Here is a 22,010-nt window from a genome sequence, read left to right as displayed (position 1 = left end):
CTTGTTGCCAATTAACCAAATTAGTTTTGTTCGCATTACACAACTTTTTCAGTCTTCTTTTGTCCCTGTCCCAACTTTTCTGAAATGTGCTGCTGATATCAAATTCAAAATGAGCACATATTTTTCAAAAAATAATAAAATTTCTCAGTTTAAAAAATTTGATATGCTGTCTTTGTACTATTTTCGATAAAATATAGGGTTTCCACGGTTTGCAAATCTTCACATTCTGTTTTTATTTATGTTTTACACAGTGTCCCAACTTTTTGGGAATTGGGGTTGTACAAAGCTATAATATATAAGGCATAATACATAATACATGTCATCCCAGTATTGATCAGTGTATTCTATCTGACTTCAGCCTGGGCCACACTACATGATTTATACAATCCTGGTGAAATTGTCAGAGAATAAAATGCCATACTGTCCCAACCACTTATACTTACTCATGGAATCTGTGATTTCACAGTTTCTTATAAGCGTGACATCAATATTGTATGTGGACATGCTACAACTACATTTCCACAATATCTTTCACACTACAAAATCTTGAGTTATAACTATTGAATGTTTAATATTTACCATTTTAAATCCAGGCAGCACCAACTGACAGATTCACTAGGTTAATATTGGATTTTATACCATGGGGCTATGCAATATGAGGTTTTTCTGTATTTTGACAATTTTCAACATTGAAGAACAATAATGAAGACATCAAAGTAGATTTTTCAAAGTATCCAGTGTTTACCTTGATGACACTTTACACAATCTTAACCAGCTTCATGAGAGAGTCACCTGGAATGCTTTTCAATGAACAGGTGTGCCTCGTCAAAGGTTACTTTGTGCAATTTCTTGCCTTCTTAATGCACTTGAGATATCAAACAGAAAATAGTAAATAGACTGTGTTTTACGATAAATATCACAATATACATATAGCACATTTTCATGTAAATTTAAAAAAGAATAAATTAACTTTTTTTAATCAGGAACGTAGCATTTTCAGATGATCAAAATCATCAGAAAACAGTTAAATAATTATAATTACAATTAAAGCCTCACTCACAACCCGCCGTACGTGGTGCTACGGGCGGTCTACAGTAAAAAAAAATTGGCAAAACTGTGCTTGAGACTTGCATGACACTTGCATGTGTTCAGCACTGTAGAAGGTCTCAGACTGCCCGTGGAGACTTTTGGTCCTGCACATGCAAATTCTACGGGTCTTGTGACAAATCAAGAACTCGTACACTATGTACGAGACCTGTATTCCTTTTGTACACCTGAACCAAGTCAGCAGCACAGCTAGTAGGGGCTTTTTGCGATGATAGTAAGATGCATGAGTGACGCACGGTCATTGTACGAGTGATGTGCCTCAGAAGTACTACACAAGTATTCCACACTTGCTGTTTGTGCGGCCTGCAAGACAGAAGTACATCTCACTTTCTAGCCCTATGTGTGGCGTGCACACAGCGCACTCAACACGAGGGGCAAGACTCTGGGTATATATATTGAGGAGGAACCAAAGAACTGATCATGTAGTGTGTAGCATTGTAGAAGGGAAGAAGACCACCTCATTTGCTGTTTTTATTTGAGTATATGTTAATTTACCATGCAAACGTCAAATAATAAAACATGAGTATAAGGGAATAAGGCATTTTATTACATTGTAAAAAATCCCAACTAAATAGCCCAACAATTTGAGCACTGAAACGCACTTTGACTCTGACTCCAAGCTACTGTCCTGCTCCGACTTCGAGCTACTGTCCTGTTCCTACTCCTGCTGAGTGGTAGGACGGGGTGTTAGGATGTCCTTGTCCTCATCACTGAGCATGGCACAGTGGCCTGACAGCGATGATGGGATTGCAATGTCCTCTCTTCTGGGCGTCATTAGCTGAAACATACATGAAAATCAGCATATATAATATTAATTACATAAGCATATAGATACTGAAATTAATGTTTAAAGCATGTGTATTTACCTGTGAAAATACCTCTGGCGGGGTGCTGTGCTTTCTGCCGGCTTGAAAGCATACTTCTCCCTGTCTGTGCAGGGCTCGCCAGTGCTGTTACCATCATCAAATTCTTCCTCCTCCTCCCCCTCTGTTGTTTCAGGCTGGATTACTTCACTTTTGCTTGCTTCTTCTTGGGTCCCATTTTCTCAACTTTAAACTGAAAATTTTTTTAATTTTCCCACAAAATGTTCAGTTGAAAGACAGATGCAGAATGCTACAGACATGCTGGTTTTATACCCACTCCTGGCTTGCGTTACATGCAAGTTATGAGTGATTGTAACGTGCTAATCACATACATCACACATGCTTCACAAGTGCGGCCCGTACTCGTAGCACAGGAAACTGGTAAAATGCAAGTCACATGCACTCCACACTCACTGAACACGCACTGATCACGTGCGTCAGACATACGCTTTCCATGGGCTAACGGCGCAATTTTTCCCACACCTCGAGGAAGTCAGGCGTGCAACCTGTACTTGATAAGTACTTTGCCCATACTCCTTCCCCAAACTTTCCCCCTGGTTCCCTGCGACCCTGCAGCACGGCTCTGAGCTACCAAACCCTGCGACCCGTGTGTGTCCAAAACACTTACAGCAGGTTGTGAGTGAGGCTTAAGTAAAGTATAAACCTGGTATAAGTGCATATTTTGATAAAGTTGTTGATAATTGTGGTGGTAAAACATACATGTCAACCTTTGGTCAATCAAACCTGTATAACCAACCTTCAAAATCCTTATTTCCCTTATAAAATCCTTATAAGATGCAAATTAAAATAATTTACCTAAAATTTGAATGATAATTAACAATGATATATCCCAGTTACTTTTTATTCAATATTAATGACAATAAACCTTCAGAATGAACACAAAGCTCCAATGTTTGACAAAAACACAAAGTGTCACTAATGTTCTGAATTGTACTCCATGACAGCTTTTTTAGCACTCTGCACCAGTACCCAGGGATGAGAATGGGACATTTAAAAAAACTCTGAAATGCCTGGCCGGTCTAGGGGGCATTTGCCCAATTCACAATCCCCCTTTCCCACATAAAGTATATATATGAGAATGAATGTTTTCAAATTTAATGATGGTTTAAAACATTTATAAACTTTGAGATATTGTTGCAAGGATGGACGGCGGTGGAGCAGACAGAGAGCCGGAAAACTTCTTCCTCCAAAAATATATTTTTTATTTTTTCTATTTTCAAAACTTTTCTTAAAATAGTGCAAATATTTACAGTGCACCAACCAAAGGTTCAAATTGCCAAAAAGAAAACTATACAAACAAAATATGAAAACACAAAAATAAAGAGGCTTCAAGTTTGCCAGACTAAATCAAAAAAGACCCCGAGCAAAACTATTAGTCAGCCAAACCACAGTACCTTCAAACAAGACGTTCCAACCACAACTGAGGCTCTAGAGCTACTGCAGCGCTTACATACCTGCAGCCCCGCCCACAGTTGAGCCCAAATTGCAAAATTAATCAATCAACTAAATAATGACATCCTAAATACAAAATAACAATTTAAAGAAACAAACACAAAACATACAAACATCCAAAATAATTTTCATCAACCAAAACCCCTTCAGTGCATAGTAAAATACATGTTTCCCCAACACCAGTAAAACACCCCCGTTAAAATAGTCCGTTCCACCAAACACCCGCGAAAGCCCTCTGTAACAAGCCAATGGTACAGTCCCTCAGTTTCTCGCAACAAACAGGAAGTATGTGGAGTTCACGTGATGAGTTACTAAAAACTGTTTTGTGTTATAAAAAAAAATGCTAAAACTAAATAAACTTGACGTTAGAAATAACCGGGTTGTACGTGTGTTTCCTAGACCATAGACAATGCTTAACAGATGGGAGATGAAAATGCTTAGAAATGTGTGATGCGTTTTACATATGAGTGGAGCCAAACAAATGTTACTAGAATGCCAGTAGGCCTTTCCCTGCACTCGCAACAAATGGTGCTCTCGTTAGAAACTATGGCAAATGGTGGAGTATGAAATGCTTGAAAACCAGTAATGCCCATACAGAAAACAGTAATGGAAATGAAGTGCAACTCACAGCGACAGGTCAGCCAAGATGTTTGAACGTTGCCGGCAGATTGCTGCCCGTGCGCTTGCGTGAGAGGTGTGTGTGTGTGAAGGTGTGTGTGCGCGAGCATCACGGCTCACTCCGTGACAGGCTGTCTGTGCTGTCTGTGGTGTACAGTACGTTTGTAAATGTTATGCGCTCTTTTATCATCGTGGGAATTGATTATAGCTCTAAATAAATATTGAAGTTTTTTTAAAGAATCCATATAACTTTATCTGTACACCCGTATACTACGTTCATTGAGTCAAATCTGTATAAAATACGGACATTCCGTATAGGTTGACATGTATGGTAAAATCCTTAGCATTAGTCATCCAGTGTCAAAAATAAATGGCTAGTTACAAAAACAAAGCATGTTTTGATCCAAAATAATGCTAATAATGAGAATACGTATTTCACACATGAATCCTGGTCTTAATGCTCATATTATAACTGGCTGTTTACTGTGTATTTTTTTATTTTGTTCTTTTTTGAGTCATCGTCTATTTGTTGTGGTTTTATTTGTTCTCCATTGTGAGCGTAGTATTAGTAGTAAACTTATGTGTAGACATATGGATCTACGTATATAATTAATTATATGATATAGTCATAGAGAATTGATATCTGAATAGTTGAAGTAATAATTAATATACAGTGTCTGTATGTATGTGTGCAGGTATGTGTGTGTGTGTGTGTGTGTGTGTGCGCATATACCTATATAAGGAAGCTAGATAATCAATTTATATTGACTTACGAAGAGAGGTGGGATTAAATAACTTTTTACTTCAGCCCACTCCTATTCGGACATGTAAACTCAAAACTGCTTAGTGTGTCCTTGTTTGTATTTTTTTTATTATATTATTACCTATATTTATGGTTTATTTTGTAAATTAGTGGCTTTTTACGTGTTCTTGTTGCAAATGCTGTCTTGCGTTTCTTGTTTTCTGTTTATTTATTCATTGTTTGTTTACATGTTCGAAATAAAGATAAAGTCTACAAAAAAATTAATTTATTGATGAACAACATGTTTACCTGTAATTTGGCTGGGAGGAGAAAGGTGACCTCTAATCCACAGCTGACCAGGTCCATGCTGAAGAGGCCTTCGCAGTACCTAGCAGCCTGTCATTTGTAACAACAGCGGCGTCCGCACCCCAAATAAACTGTCCAAATTATAAAAAGATATTGCTGTAAAGAGTGTGATTTGTGACACAATAAAATAAACAATAGAGCATAATATGAAATAATAGAAGTTTTTCTATCTTCACATGATATTTATTGTCATATTGCACAGCCCTACGACACAATAGAGAATAATCTGGGAAAATAAATGTTTAAGACCAGTAATGGTCAGGGTGGGTAAATCAGTTTTAAAGTAGGCCTGATTATCTTCTAGTGTGGACTCAACATTATTCTTCAGAATGATACTCTTACATGAATTCCCTGGAACACTTAACAAAAAATGCCATTGTAGCAAAGTCATGAGAGCCCCTGTCAAACACTAGCGAGAGGAGCTCATTTGAAGTTAGAAGTGCTTTTCTTGGGAACACCAGTGCCTGCAGCTGGATGTTATGTCCCGTCCACCTATCTGTTTCTTTCTTTCTTTCTCTTTTTCTGCCTGATATTGACCTTTTGCCATTATCAGTAGCCAGTGTTATGTGCTCTCCACCTTGCTCTCTATCTCTCTGCCTAACATTAACCTTTTGACCTCTTTGCCATCAGGGAATGACAATACAAAACTGTCCCTAATGAGCAAGTACAAGGATAACATCATAGCCACCAGTACCGTTGACAGCAATCACCAGCAAAACACGCTCCTCCCACACAACACCTCCACCAACCAGCGCAAGCGTCTGTCCAGCAACACGCGCGGTGAGTGGTCGGCCACGCTTGCAGACGCCTGCATAAAAACCTGCCCGCTGCTACCCATCGCTGCCGTTCTCACTTCTGGGGTTTATCCCAAATGCTAGTGCGTGGAAAACATTGTAACGACTAATGAACATTCAGAAAAGATACATTTATTTGGAACAATTCATAGAAAATGCTGCAAAAACATAGACTATGTTCATAATAAAGAAAGAGTACGAGTAGCTTGCTCATCAATCATTTAGTGTCTCATAAATCAACAAACCTGATATGGGTTGTCAGAATGCTAAACAAGTGACATGATGGATAACACACACACAGCTACCTAAGCTACATATGAATGCCCCAAAATAACAAGCCTTATTCAAACATATTTCAAGTATTTGGGATATTTCTTAAAATCTCAGAGGTTGATTTTAATAACTAGACATGACTCCTAGTGTTTGGGACAAAGCCCTTGAAAGTGTGATGCTTATCCAAATGCTTTCCCTCCTATTCATAGTAACAATCCTCCTCGCAAGCTTTTGGATTTCATTTTGATTTATGTCTTGTTTGTTATCTTGTGTCTCTCAAAATAAAATTAATTTTATTCCCATCCCTAATTATCTAACGTAAATTCCATGTCAAATTTAGTTGCATACATTGCAGACATATATTGCTTTCTCTCTCTTTTTTTTTCCTTTCACATGTGCATGGATGTGTGTGTGTGTGTGTGTGTGTGTGTGTGTGTGTGTGTGTGTGAGTTAACATCACTGTATTTACAATTACAGCCAAGTTGCACCAGTTTTATATTGAATGATGTGCACCTGTTTAAGACCTCAGCTCAGAAATATCACAACATTTTATCCATGTAGACCTGCAACATTCAAAATATCCCCCAAAGACACCGGATTTGTCTGTCTTTATTCTCTTAGAATTCCAGTGGTGTAATCACCTTGCTGCAGTGCTTGATTACAGAGGTCCGGCTGGAGCAGAACAAAAAATGTGACTCTACCAATTGTCTGATGAGGCCCGGGTGTACAATTTCTCATCTACTCAAATTATATTTGATACATTCTTTTTTCTTTTTCTCTCCCTCTTTTTCTTTGCTCAGCTGGCTGCTTTCAGAGACAAGCAGTCCTTGGCATAAAAGTATTTCTGTGTGTTTCCTGACTTCTTCAGGCCAGTGCAGCTAACCTGCTCCCTCCAGGCTTCATAATTTATGGATGTACATTTTTATAGAAACAAGAGGAACTTAATGGAATGACCTTTGATATCACAAGTGGGTGTTTTACAGTGCAGTGCTCTGTCTGCGCCTTGTCTCTAATGAACTAATGGTTATGGTAGAATACTCAGTATGTGGTGTGTTTCAGGTTGCTTATATTTTACTGAGTCCTACTAGACTACATATAAAAAGTAACATCCACATGAATGCCAGGACCCAAGGTTTCCCATCAGAACATTGCCCAGAGCATCACACTGCCTCTGCCAGCTTGCCTTCTTCCTATAGTGCATCCTGGTGCCATCTCTTCCCCAGGTAAGTGATGCACACGCACCTGGCCATCCATATGATGGAAAAGAAAATGTGATTCATCAGACCAGGCCACCTTCTTCCATTGCTCCATGGTCCAGTTCTGATGCTCACGTGACCATTGTAGGCACTTTCAGCAGTGGATAGGGGTCAGAATGGGCACTCTGACTGGTCCGCAGCTTCAATGCACTGTATGTTCTGGCACCTTTCTCTCATAGCCAGTATTAACCTTTTCAATTTGTGCTACAGTCGCTCTTCTGTAGGCTCAGACCAGATGGGCTAGCCTTCACTTCCTACATGCATCAGTGAGCCTTGGGTGCTCATTACCTTGTCTCTGATTCACTGGGTGTCCTTTCTTGGACCATTTATGGTAGGTATTAACCACTTCATACCGTGAACACTCCACAAGACCTTCTGATGTGGAAATACTCTGACCCAGTCATCCAGCCATCACAATTTGGCCCTTATCAAAGTCACTCAGATCTTTGTGCCCATTTTTCCTTCTTGCACACATCAACTTTAAGAACTGACTGTTCTCTTACTGCCTAATATATCCCACCCCATGACAGGTACCATTGTAATGAAATAATCAATGTTATTCACTTCACCTGTCAGTGGTTTTAATGTTATGGCTAATCGGTGTATCATATTAACTATATATACACTCGCTGTCCACTTTATTAGGAAAACCTGTACACATGCACCTTCATGCAGTTATACAATCAGTCAGTCATGCGGCAGGAGCACAATGCAGAAAATCATGCAGACATAGGTCAAGCTTCAGGTAATGTTCATATCAAACATCAGAATGAAGAAAAAAAAGTGATCATTGTGACTTCAATGATGGTATGGATATTGGTACGAGATGGGCTGGTTGTGTGCATTTTGTAAACTATTGATCTGCTGGGATTTTCACACAACTGTCCCTAGAGTTAACTAAAAATGGTGTGAAAACAACAACAACAACAACAAAAAATTGAGTGAGTGACAAGCAACACTTTGTTGATAACAAAGGTCAGAGGAAACTGGCAAGATCGATTTGTGCTCTTAGGAAGGATATAGCAACTTATATAATTGAGGGGAGCAGAAAAGCATCTCAGTATGCACAAAACATCAAACCTTGAGTTGGATGGACTACAAAAGTTGAATACTGAAAAAGACCAGGTGATTTTTTTTCTCATCTTCAACTGTCTAGTTTCAATGAGTCTGTGCCCATGATAGCCTCAGATTCTTGTTCTTGGCTAACAGGAGTGGAACCTGATGTGGTCTTCTGCTGGTGTAGCCCATCCACCTCAAGGTTCAATGTTTTTTTCTGTTCTGAGGTGCTTTTCTGCTAATCACAGATGTAAAGAGTGAGTGTTTGAATTACTATAGACTTCCTGTCAGCTCAAATCAGTATGATTATTGTCCTCTGAGCTGTCTCATAAACACGATTTCAGCCTACAAACCCTCCACACACATGATTTTTTTTTTTTTTTGCACCATTCTGTATACTCTAGAGACTGTTCTCTGTGCAATTCCTCAGAGCAACAATCTGGCAGCAGCAACCATGCCAAGGTTAAAGTAACAGGGATCACATTTCCCCCCATTTTGATATTTGATGTGAAACTTAACTGAAGCTCTTGACCTGTATCTGCATGAGTTTATGTATTGTTTTATGTGTTGTGCTGCTTTCACATGAATAGCTGATTACATAATTACATAAGTGAGCAGGTGTGCAGGTGTTCTTAATAAAGTGGACAGTGAGTGTACATGCCATCTATAAAGAAAAGATGGCAAGCATTGATATGAACACCTAATACAAGTCTAGTATTTCTGCATGAATATTCCAAGTTGAAAGGATTACATTAATCAATGCAAAATTGCCTTGATTTCTATAATTTCAACAAAAATGATTTCAGCCTCATTATTTGCTTATAAAATAGCACTTGATCCAGCACACCCTGCTATTTTTGCATGAAGAACTACAAATATAGTAAGAGTAACATTTCTTCTGTAAAAAAAAAAAAAATGCCTCAGAGAATTTGACCAATCAGACATCTGCTATACAGTGGTGCTTGAAAGTTTGTGAACCCTTTAGAATTTTCTATATTTCTGCATAAATATGACCGAAAACATCATCAGATTTTCACACAAGTCCTAAAAGTAGATAAAGAGAACCCAGTTAAACAAATGAGACAAAAATATTATACTTGGTCATTTATTTATTGAGGAAAATGATCCAATATTACATATCTGTGAGTGGCAAAAGTATGTGAACTTCTAGGATTAGCAGTTAATTTGAAGATGAAATTAGAGTCAGGTGTTTTCAATCAATGGGATGACAATCAGGTGTGAGTGGGCACCCTGTTTTATTTAAAGAACAGGGATCTATCAAAGTCTGATCTTCACAACACACGTTTGTGGAAGTGAATCATTGCACGAACAAAGGAGATTTCTGAGGACCTCAGAAAAAGCATTGTTGATGCTCATCAAGCTGGAAAAGGTTACAAAACCATCTCTAAAGAGTTTGGACTCTACCAATCCACAGTCAGACAGATTGTGTACAAATGGAGGAAAGTCAAGACCATTGTTACCCTCCCCAGGAGTGGTAGACCAACAAAGACCACTTCAAGAGCAAGGCGTGTAATAGTCGGCGAGGTCACAAAGGACCCCAGGGTAACTTCTAAGCAACTGAAGGCCTCTCTCACATTGGCTAATGTTAATGTTCATGAGTCCACCATCAGGAGAACACTGAACAACAATGGTGTGCATGGCAGGGTTGCAAGGAGAAAGCCACTGCTCTCCAAAAAGAACATTGCTGCTCGTCTGCAGTTTGCTAAAGATCACGTGGACAAGCCAGAAGGCTATTGGAAAAATGTTTTGTGGACGGATGAGACCAAAATAGAACTTTTTGGTTTAAATGAGAAGCATTATGTTTGGAGAAAGCAAAACACTGCATTCCAGCATAAGAACCTTATCCCATTTGTGAAACATGGTGGTGGTAGTATCATGGTTTGGGCCTGTTTTGCTGCATCTGCGCCAGGACAGCTTGCCATCATTGATGGAACAATGAATTCTTAATTATACCAGCAAATTCTAAAGGAAAATGTCAGGACATCTGTCCATGAACTGAATCACAAGAGAAGGTGGGTCATGCAGCAAGACAACGACCCTAAGCACACAAGTTGTTCTACCAAAGAATGGTTAAAGAAGAATAAAGTTAATGTCTTGGAATGGCCAAGTCAAAGTCCTGACCTTAATCCAATCGAAATGCTGTGGAAGGACCTGAAGCGAGCAGTTCATGTGAGGAAACCCACCAACATCCCAGAGTTGAAGCTGTTCTGTACGGAGGAATGGGCTAAAATTCCTCCAAGCAGGACTGATCAGCAGTTACTGGAACCATTTGGTTGCAGTTATTGCTGCACAAGGGGGTCACATCAGATACTGAAAGCAAAGGTTCACATACTTTTGCCACTCACAGATATGTAATATTGGATCATTTTCCTCAATAAATAAATGACCAAGTATAATATTTTTGTCTCATTTGTTTAACTGGGTTCTCTTTATCTACTTTTAGGACTTGTGTGAAAATCTGATGATGTTTTCGGTCATATTTATGCAGAAATATAGAAAATTCTAAAAGGTTCACAAACTTTCAAGCACCACTGTACATACAGCTCATTTTAAGTGCATTCATCAGTTTTATGCATAAAATCATATGTTGCTTCTGATATGTCTACAAGTAAGAGGATGTCCCTTCTGATCTTTTTGTGAACTTTACAGGAATGATATGTATGACGGTAGTTCTTTATGAATGGTATTCCTTTTCTGTAGTTACAGCCCAAAACATACATTTCAGTGTGACATAGTGTGGTTATATCCAACTGTCAACACTGTGGTGCTGCACTTAATACTGCTCCTCACTCAAGCCGATATCACACAAGAAATATGTGTTTAAGTCAAAAATCAGAATTGCTAAGACACAATTCTGGTTTTGACAAACTCTGCCCCGTGTGCTCAAACCTTCTCAAAAGTCTGCAGGTCTGTGATTTGAATAATGGTATTATCAAATACTGTTAATACTTGAATACCAGTATTATCTTTTCACTATGCACAATTAACTTGGCTCTGAATAAGCCCTGTGAATAGCTGTTTGTCTCTCTGTGTTAGCCCTCTGATAGACTGGTGACCTATCCAGAGTGTACCCCGCCTCTTGCCCAAAGACAGCTGCGATTGGCTTGAGTTCACCCACGACCCTCGGTAGAATAATCAGTATAGACACTGGATGGATGGATGGATGGATGGATGGATGGATGGATGGATAAGCTCTGTTTTCTGAGTGGCCCTGCTACATCTTCTGTAGCTCATTAAGCTTTAGATCATCATCCTTTAGATCATGACATTCAGATTCTAGAGTTCTTTTAATGATTTGCTTTCTGCATCTGAACCAGCAGATCAGCATGCTGAGGCTGCACTGAAACTGGGTTTTGAATATTTAAACAAGCTCATCTTTTATTCCTCTCCATGAAGCATTGCACCTTTTGGCCTCTGCTTAATTGTGTAGGCTGGAACACACTCACCTGCTTCAAGAGTTCAAGCTAATTCCTTTAATGTTTTTCATTTGTTTCTTCTTTTCAGCAATAGAGAGACATATTGCAGTATTTGCGGTTGTTATCAGGAAACAGTTTCTTGCACTATGTGTTTCCCTGTATTTTGCATCCTCTTTGTATAGCCTCAGTTATACAGGTTTATTTCTCAGGGACAGTTATATTCTGTTGTAGTTTTTGTCTTAATCCTAAAGCCTGTTTTATCGTCAATAGTTTTGCTTTAAATTCAGTCTAAGAAGCTTGTTTGCTTTAAAGCATAAGTGTTTACATAGACTATAATACAAGTGTTGATGCCGTATAATGACACATTCCTCATTAAGCCTAGTTTGTCAAAAGATTACTGCTTTCTGTCTAGCATTTATTGGTAGTTGGGATAAAAGATGGATATTGTACCAAATGTGAAACAGATTGTAGGGCATGCACTGAGTATTGTTATTAATGCTCATCCCTGACATGGTTGATTCTGAGGAGAGGTTAAAATATAGACAGAAAGAGTAATCAAAAGAAATTCCAATACAATAAGTTCTCAATCTAAAACATGGGCAAAGGTCAACCCTGGAAGATACAACATGTAGAACTAAGAAACTAGAAGTAGAGTAACTAGATAGATAGATAGATAGATAGATAGATAGATAGATAGATAGATAGATAGATAGATAGATAGATAGATATGAGAATTGTAGATTATCATTAGCAACACTTGCAAAGGACACACAGAAACACAGAGGTTAATGTACTGATGAATATGATAAAAGACTAACAAAATAAGAGAACTGTCAAAGTGCAAACAATGAGAGAAAACAGGAAGCAGGAACGGTTGCTTATCTAGAAGTTAAACCGAGGGAAAATATAATCCCCCTGGCTTGATTTTGTTGCTCAGTTGTCTTGGTCAAAAGACTTCTTGTATATGGTGAATATGCCATGTAAAATCTTTCTACTAGTATCGTCTCAAATCGTAGTTGATAGACTTCTATTTTCATTGAGGACAACCAATGAGAGAAGTCTTTATTTTCATGTATTAGAGTTTTTTGCTCACAACATTTTAGTGTTTCTTGTGACATAATAATACATCTGGAGTGGGGAAAAAAAGGATTATTTGCCATTATATGTGCCTTGATGCATCACACTTTCCCCAAGTCTCGAATGGAAATACAGTAGTAGAATATTAGACCTCTATATTAAAATATCAATCCTTGCTTTCTACCTGATACAGATGTCATATTTCATTTTAAAATGCATGGTTGTGTTATAGCAAGAAATATGGAACAAATAAACCATTTGCTCAAGGAGAGACAGAGCAATTTTTATGCCAATGCTGTGCCATGCCTTTGTTTTATGCCATGCATAACAGAAGCATTTTTCCATTTGTGTCCAGGGTAAATAGCCTCTGGAGCGCTGTCTTAGTGCCTTGAGGAACCATGTAGTTATTTCCTTCAGGTATTTCTTCTCCATGTGTTTACCCACGGAGATAAGACGCAGTTAAAAATTGTGTGGCAATAGAAATTCCAAGGTGAAATGTTGAATTTTTCATCGATATGAAATTCTGAAGAGATTCTCCTGGACTCAGATTTACATACTCTTTTGCAGACATCTAAACGACAAAAGCTGCCATGTGTATCCCCAGAAATAAAAGCAGAACAATGTACTTAAAGATTTTGATCATTTAAACACATCACGAAAACAGAAATGCAGTGACAGCTTGCTGTTCAGAAAAGTTTCCTGCTGTCAATAACATTTTATTTATCTTTGTTTTAACTAAATGAAAATGTATTTTAAAAAGCACACAAATGTTACCTTGCGATGCATATTCTCAAATGTATGGCATTATTGTTTCTTTGCAGCTGGACCAGGTTCATATGTCTTTGGATAGATAGATAGATAGATAGATAGATAGATAGATAGATAGATAGATAGATAGATAGATAGATAGATAGATAGATAGATAACTTTGTAATTCACCTGTACATTCAGAATGCAAAATTGAACTAAATTTCGCTGATAAGAATCATCTGTTTTTAGGAAGAAACTTTTAAGAATCAACTGCTACTGTCTGTTCAACTGGTAGCATTTGCTGGCATTAGCTAAGATGTTGACTTTGCTGTATGTGTGTGTGACCCTTCATTAAAAACCAGTCACATGGGTCCATTTTCCAAAATTGATTTATTGTGTTTTCATGAAAGGCCATTAAAAAAAGCTTCCCAATGTTGCATAGCTCAAGAAATTCGACCAATATACCACTGAGATTATGTACAGCTGGAAAAACAGAGGAGTACATTGAGATGTAGGAACCCAATACTACAAAAGATATTTAGCCTATTTAATTAAATATAATCTAGTCTGTCATGTGCAGTCAATGTAAGCACTCAGCATCACAACCCATGCTTATCAATTTAAAAATAAGAGGGCATGAAAAAGAAAGGCCTTATTCCCATTTCAAGCAATGGCCTTGAGTTCATCCCAAACTACAGTTTTCTTGTGTTTGGGTAAGCAGTATGGGCAGCTACACACCACCACCCCTGGGGATGTCTCAGTCTGGTGTTCTATGAGGTGAGTGCAACCAGAGATGGGTGAGAACTTGTCAAAAACTCTTCTTGCAACTTAGCAACTTCTGTGAGTTGGGATGGCGAGAGGTGTTCTCTTCAGGGGACCGGGGTGGGTTGAGTGGCTGCATTCATTTTTACCTCTGGCACCGGCTCCTCCCACTCCTGAATTACTGTCGCCAATGCCATGGGGACCCCCTTGTTCTAGAGTTTAAGCAGATTTGAGGTGGTATATCTGTAGTGCCCTGCCCCTATCAGTTTGCTTTACCTCATATTCCACATACCCAACTTACTGTGTGACCTCAAAGGGCCCTTGCCACTTTCCAAAAATTTAGAGCTCAATATGGGCAATAAAATGAGAACTTTATCTCCTGGTGTAATCTCCCAAATGTGCACGCCCCGGTTGTACAGCCAGGACTGACATTTCTGCGCCTACCGCAAATTCTCCTGCGTTAGGTGATTGAGTGTATGGAGTTTTGTGTGCAGGACAAGGACATATTGAATTTCGTTTTTACTAGTAGGATGTCCCTCCTGCCAATTTTTCGCATGCTGTCTAGGATGCTGGCTTATGCCCGTATAATAATTCAGACGGCAAAAACCCAGTGGAGGCTTGTGGAACCTCTTGTATTGCAAATAATGGAGGCTTGAGCCATTTATCCCAATTATGTGTGTCTTTGCTTACAAACTTACGAATTAGGTTTTTAATCCTCTGGGGTCGAGAGCTTCACTGGTGAAGCTTGACACGTTTAAAATGAGTAGGTCATGTATTTAGATAAATATCTTTGAGTTTTTCATCATACAAGCATGATAAACATATTGACAGAAACTTTACACTTTCCTGTGTGCCCACTGCCAAATAATATTATAGTTTTTAAATTACCTAAATTAGATGGAACATAAAACTTGTCACCTTAGTCAGTCACACCAGAGTCAGCGCTCTGAGCGCCCACTTACACATTCATAAAAGACAATTCGTATGGTAATGGATTCAGAATCACTTTCACTCTTTTGCTTTCAATCGGTTTCTCTTTTGCCGTGGGAACGCCCACTTTAAACAGGATAAAATCTGTCAGACAAAGTTTAGGTTATTTGGAGGTGAAACTTGTTACGAGATGGCATGCGGATTGTATGCGCTTTGGATGATCCAGGACAGTGAATCAATTCATGATTCAGGACAGCATTTCAATCAATCTTGAGAACTGATGATGATTGGTGCCTTTTTTTTAAAACTATGACTCGATCCAGCCAAAAATCAACTCGAGTAAGTGTAAATATTTCTTCTATTCATTATGAGCATATCAGTTAATATGTGTGTGCTGTAGTGCATACACAGGAAAAATGACTGAGCAATTTTTCCAGAGTTAAAAGTATTTTCCTCGAAAATAGTTAATTTTGCTCTACTTTAAGCTTAGAGAGTAAAATTTGGAGTTAGAGTGGGAGCAAAATTACAGAGTAACTGTGTAACAGAGTTGGTTGTGGCTCTGAACTGAGTAAAATAGTACGAGTTAATTTTAAGACACACTGAATGGAGTCAAATACCAAAATAAAGTCAAATACCAGATAAATGAAACTGTTGTAAAAAGCAGTTTTAGAACTGTGTTGGAATGTGGTGAAAAAACATTGCCTTACCCATTGTGACTTGACCTGATGGGATTAAGAGTTGGCAGTGGGAGGGGTTTTCACTCCTCATTGAATGGAATGGATTTTTTTTTACACTTCTAATTGAATACCCCCTCTCACTGCCAACCCTTTATCCCAAAACAACAGGACATATATTTTTGATGGCCAGTTAATTGTCCAAATCAATGGAGCAGATTTAAGTTTTTGTGCTTGATACATTCCTAAAACTGAACAGAATCACCTCAAGTGACCAAAATGGTTCGTCACAATGGGTAAAGTCATGTTTTTTCACACATTCCAACACAATTCTAAAACTGCTTTTTACAACATCTTCATTTATGTTATTTTTTAAAGTACAGTCATGACATACATATGACAGATATCATTGTAGCTGAACTTGTGCTGAATAAAAAAAAAAAAAGTCATATGACCTTGAAAATACTGCTTAGATTTAGTGAAATTGACAACCAAATCAGAGCATGCCAAAATCATTAAAGTGCCAGAAAATACCCTCAGACCCCAGAGGGTTAAAGGTTCAGTTAAATTGCTTAACCAAGCTGTCGGTCTGTGGGTGATAAACACTTGTTCAGACTGATTTAACCCCCAGGAACTTGCAGAGTTTGTGAAGTGTGCGTGACATAAACGTAGTGCCCTAATCAATCACGATTTCTTTCGGAATCTTGACTTGGGAGATAATTTTAAATAGTGCCACTGTGACACTATGCGCAGAAATGTTATGCAGCGGTACTGCTTCCAGGTATCTCATTGCTTAGTCTACAAGGACTAAGATAAAGTGATGCCCTCATGCAGACCGATTTTATGGCCTGATGAGATCCATTCCAATTCTTTAGAAGGGGGTTTCAATCAGAGGAAGAGGGCACAATGGTGCTTTTGGGGTGGCCACTGGGTTCACCAGCTGACATTTGCAACATGTGGCACACCACCTGTGACATCAGCGTGAATCCCTGGCCAATAGAAATGGGCTATGAGACAGGTCAGTGTTTTGTCCTGCACCAGGTGTCCTGCCATAGGGTTATAATGAGCTGCATGGAATACGAGTTCCCGTATTGCGGCTCTTTGAGACCAACAATTGTGTCACCTTCTTGCTGGTCTGAGTGTCAGGCATTAGTCAATACAACCTATCCTTAATTACTGAAAAGTATGGGCAGGCAAGCGCAACGTTGGGCTGGAGGGTTTGACCAATGACTACTTTCACTTCGTCAAAAGTGTGATGCAGAGTCTCATCCAATGCCTGCTCAAGAGGAAAATCCTCTAAGGAATCCCTGAATGGGCAGGGCCAGGGTGCTCCTCACTCTCTATATCACTATGATGTGGAGCCGATATAGATTGCTGTGGGACCACCTCTCTGGCCAGCACGATGCTAGGCTCCCTCTGTGATGCATTACTGCACAACCCACCCACCACTACTCGAAACATCAAACACCTAAACCCCAGCCAATCTGTTCCCAGAATTAGTAGGTGGGTCAGGCACGGACTAAACAATGGCTCCACACTATGATTTTTTTTCTCAGAAATTGAATTCGTCCAGGAACCCAGTGGGTATTTGTGAACATCCCCGTGCACACATAGAACCTTCACCAAACGTGCTGTACCCAATGCCTCATCTTGCACTATGCTTTGGTGGATGGAGGTCTGATTGCAACCTGAATCCACTAATGCATGGTAGGCACCCCCTTGGATATTCACCAGTATGCAGTACGCTCCAGCCTGATCTGGGTCAGTTTCTAGCATGTTAGGGGTCCAGACCACTGCCCCCACCTCCATTGCATGCTCCATCCACCAATGCATGGTAGGCACCTCCTTGGATATTCACCAGTATGCAGTATGCTCCAGCCTGATCGGAGGCAGTTTCTGGTGTGTCAGGGATCCAGACCATTGCCCCCACCTCCATTGTGTGGCACTGGTACTGGAAGTGCCCAGACTCCCTGCAGTGCTAGCACACTGGCCCAGGCCTCATCTCTGGACTGGTGGCATGGGGATCACTCACCTGATGGAGGAGACACAGAAACACGGGGGGCAGGCTTGGCGAGTCAACCCTTGCTTCCATGGTGCAGGGACAGGAAGGGGACTTGAGGAAGGAAAAGAGAGAGAAGAGTCACGCTGCCCGCCTGCTGCCAGAACCACCACCAGATCATCCTCAGCCAGGGTGATGGCTCGATACAGAGATGCTGGGCAGTGGCACTGGACCCACTCAGCTGTTCCACCTGGCAGCCAAGCGATGAATTGCTCTAGTGCGACTGCATCAATGATACCCTTGGCCTTGCAATCTTCCGCCCTCAGCCTCCACTGACAGGGATCCCAGAGCTGTTGGCCGAACACAAATGGTCAGCCAACCTCCTCCAGAGTTAGCACATGGAAGTGCTGACAATGTTGCTCATGGGTGTGGCTGACAAGTTGTAGTATGGCTCACTTAATGGCCAGATACTCCAGCCTGCTGTCTGGGGGTAGCTGCTGTGCGACAAGCTGCACTTCTCTGGTCAGGAGCGTCAGTAGGTGCACCACTTGCTGCTCGACTGGCCAGCCCCGTGCCTCCATGGCTTGCTCAAAGAGTGTGAGGAAGGCCCCCGGGTCATCTGGGGACCCATCTTCATCAGTGTAATGTGGGGGAAGCCTGCTGACACGGCGGCTGGGGTACCCACCAATGAGAGCATGTCAAAAAGTGCTGCACCTGATCATTGTGCAGTGCAACCAGCACCTGGTGCTGGTTCTGCTGGGTGGCGATGAGGGCATGGATGAGTTCCTTGAATGGCAAGGACTCCATGCTGGGGGTTCACTTCAGTATCCCTTGTTTTGGCACCAGTGTAGCACCTTTGTTGGGAGTGGTGGAATACTGAAGCCCTGGGACAGGTGGGTTAGTTACTCTGGTAACTTTTTTCAGTTTTTCAGCTTATACTGAAAGCACTTTCTCACACATGTGCACATACACCCAAACACGACATGCAGGGAAGCTTCCTTCTGCTCTGCTTCCTCCCTCCTGTAGTGAATCCCTGATGTGGGTGGAGTACAGAAGCACAACAGGTGGGAAATGAAGTTTATGCAAACTTTATTTATATATATATATATATATATATATATATATATATATATATATATATATTTTTTTTTTTTTTCAGCTTCACTCACTCCCACACACACACGCGTGCACATTCTGGTCGGGAGTCAGCTCTTCTCTGCTTTTCCCCTACTTTTATGCTCCATCCCTGCGACAAACACATGTGCGCGCACACACACACACACACACACACACACACACATACATTGACACCAGGTGTAATGACTTAGCCACTTACCTTCCCTGACCCCGCCCTCCATTCACAAACTTCTGCTTGGCCATGCCCCCATTGCCACATACCCCCACCGCCCAACTCAGGCCGGGGAGCCATCTGGCCTGAAGCAGACAACCCCCCGCCCCCGGCCTGTGGACCACCTCGAACTTAAACGGCTGGAGGGCGAGATACCAAGGGGTGATCCATGCATTGGCATCCTTCATGTGGTGGAGCCACTGGAGGGGGTCGTGGTCCAAACAGAGAGTGAAAGGGTGCCCCAGCAGGTAGTATTGGAGGGCGAGGACCACCCACTTGATGGCAAGACACTCTTTCTCAATGGTGCTGTACTTGCTTTCATGCATCGAGAGCTTACAGCTGATGTACAGCACGGGGTGCTCCTCACCCTCCACCTTCTGGGACAAAACAGCCCCCAGCCCTCTGTCCAATGTATCAGTCTGCAAAATAAAGGGGAGACAGAAGTCAGGGGAGTGCAAAAGTGGCCCCCCACACAGTGCAGCTTTTACCTTAGAGAAAGCCTGTTGGCACTGCTCCGTCTACCGGACCGGATCTGGAGCCCCCTTTTTAGTGAGGTCGGTTAATGGGCTGATACCATCTGAATAATTAGGTATAAACTTATGATGATAGCCAGCCAGCCCCAGGAACCGTCTCACCTCCTTTTTGGTCTTGGGCCTCGGGCAGGCCGCAATCGCTGCAGTCTTGTTAATTTGGGGATGCACCTGCCCATGGCCCAAGTAGAACCCTAGATACCGTACTTCCACCCGCCCAGTTGCACACTTTTTCAGGTTAGCTGTGAGGCCCGCACATCTCAGTGACTTTAGAATGGCTCTCAAATGTTCCACGTGCCGCGGCCAGTCATGGCTGTAAATTATTATATCAACTAGATATGTGGCCGTGTAGGCAGTGTGAGGGCGGAGGACCCTGTCCATGAGCCACTAGAACGTAGCGGGTGCCCCAAATAACCCAAAAGGGAGCATGACAAATTGGTGTAACCCAAACGGTGTGGAAAAGGCTGTTTTCTCTCGGGATAGAGGAGTCAAGGGGATCTGCCAATATCCCTTTGTTAGATCCAGTGTCGAATAAAAACGAGCAGCGCCTAACCGATCAAGCAACTCATCAATGCGAGGAATTGGGTATGCGTCACCGCGTTGACCATTCTATAGTTCACACAGAACCAGACCGACCCATCGGTGTTGGGGATCAGGACCACTGGGCTGCTCCAGTCACTGTGGGACTCCTCGATTATACCCATTTCGAGCATGGCCTTGAGTTCGTCCCGAACCACCTTTTTCTTGTGTTCGGGCAAGTGGTAAGGGCGGCTATGCGCTACCACCCCCGGGGGCGTTTCGATGTGGCGTTCTACGAGGTGGGTATGACCAGGAAGGGGCGAGAACATGTCGGAAAATTCCTTTTGCAACTTGGCCACCTCCGTGAGTTGGGCCAGTGAGAGGTGGTCTCCACAAGGGACTGGAGTGGTTCGAGATGTTATCTTTTTTACCTCTGGCCCCAGCTCCACCTTCTCCAGGACTACCGACGCCAACGCCATGGGGACCCCCTCATTCCAGCATTTTAAAAGGTTGAGGTGGTAGATTTGCAATGCCCCTCCCCAATCCATTCACCTCACCTCATAGTCGATGTCCCCGACTCGTGGTGTGACCTCGAAGGGCCTTTGCCACTTGGTGATTTATTTAGAACTGGACGTGGGCAATAATACGAGCACTTTGTCTCCCGGTGTGAACACTCTAAGGTGTGTGCCCCTGTCATACAGCTGGATTTGACGTTCTTGTGCCTGCTGCAAATTCTCCTGGGTTAGGTGCGTGAGGGTGTGGAGTTTTGCGTGCAAGTCAAGAATGTACTGAATTTCGTTTTTGCTAGGCAAAGAGTCCTCCTCCCAATTTTCTCATAGCACTTCCAAAATGCCACGTGGCTTACCCCCATATAATAATTCAAATGGAGAAAACCCTATGGAGGCTTGTGGGATCTCTCGTACTGCAAATAACAGGGGCTCGAGCCACTTATCCCAATTACATGCATCTTCATTTACAAATTTCTGGATTATGTTTTTGAGGGTTTGGTTAAAATGCTCCACTAAGCAATACATTTGTGGGTGATAGACACTGGTGCGGATAGACTTAATACCCAGTAACCCATATAGTTTGCACAGTGTGCGTGACATAAATGTAGTGCCTTGGTCTGTCGGGATTTCTTTCAGAATCCCGGCCCAGGAGATAATACAGAAGAGCACCTCCAAATACTGCATGCTGAGATATTGCAGAGAGGCACTGCTTCCAGATATCACTTTGCATAGTCCACCAGAACTAAAGTAAAGCAATATCCTTGTGTCAACCGATCTAATGGCCCGACGAGAGCCATCCCAATTCGTTCAAATGGGGTCTCGATTAGAGGGAGAGGGTGCAAAGACGCTTTTGGAGTGGCCGCGGGATTTACTAATTGGCATTCACAGCACGCTGCACACCACCGACAGACATCCCCGCGAATCCCT

At 41.4% G+C, this 22,010-nt stretch overlaps 1 protein-coding gene across 1 annotated transcript in view; it reads left to right on the top strand.

Moving 5' to 3' along the window:
* astn1 (astrotactin 1) overlaps positions 1 to 22,010 on the top strand; it is a 1,125,762-nt gene that overhangs the window by 344,419 nt on the left and 759,333 nt on the right. The window contains exon 4 of the mRNA XM_060931185.1: positions 5,800 to 5,949. Within this exon, the coding sequence (XP_060787168.1) occupies positions 5,800 to 5,949 (150 nt within the window). The remainder of the gene's footprint in view (positions 1 to 5,799; positions 5,950 to 22,010) is intronic.

This window comes from Neoarius graeffei, chromosome 1 (assembly GCF_027579695.1).
Source record: "Neoarius graeffei isolate fNeoGra1 chromosome 1, fNeoGra1.pri, whole genome shotgun sequence".
Lineage (NCBI taxonomy): Eukaryota > Metazoa > Chordata > Actinopteri > Siluriformes > Ariidae > Neoarius > Neoarius graeffei.
The sequence above is the reverse complement of the archived record's forward strand: the minus strand, read 5'-3'. Positions and strand labels throughout refer to the sequence as shown.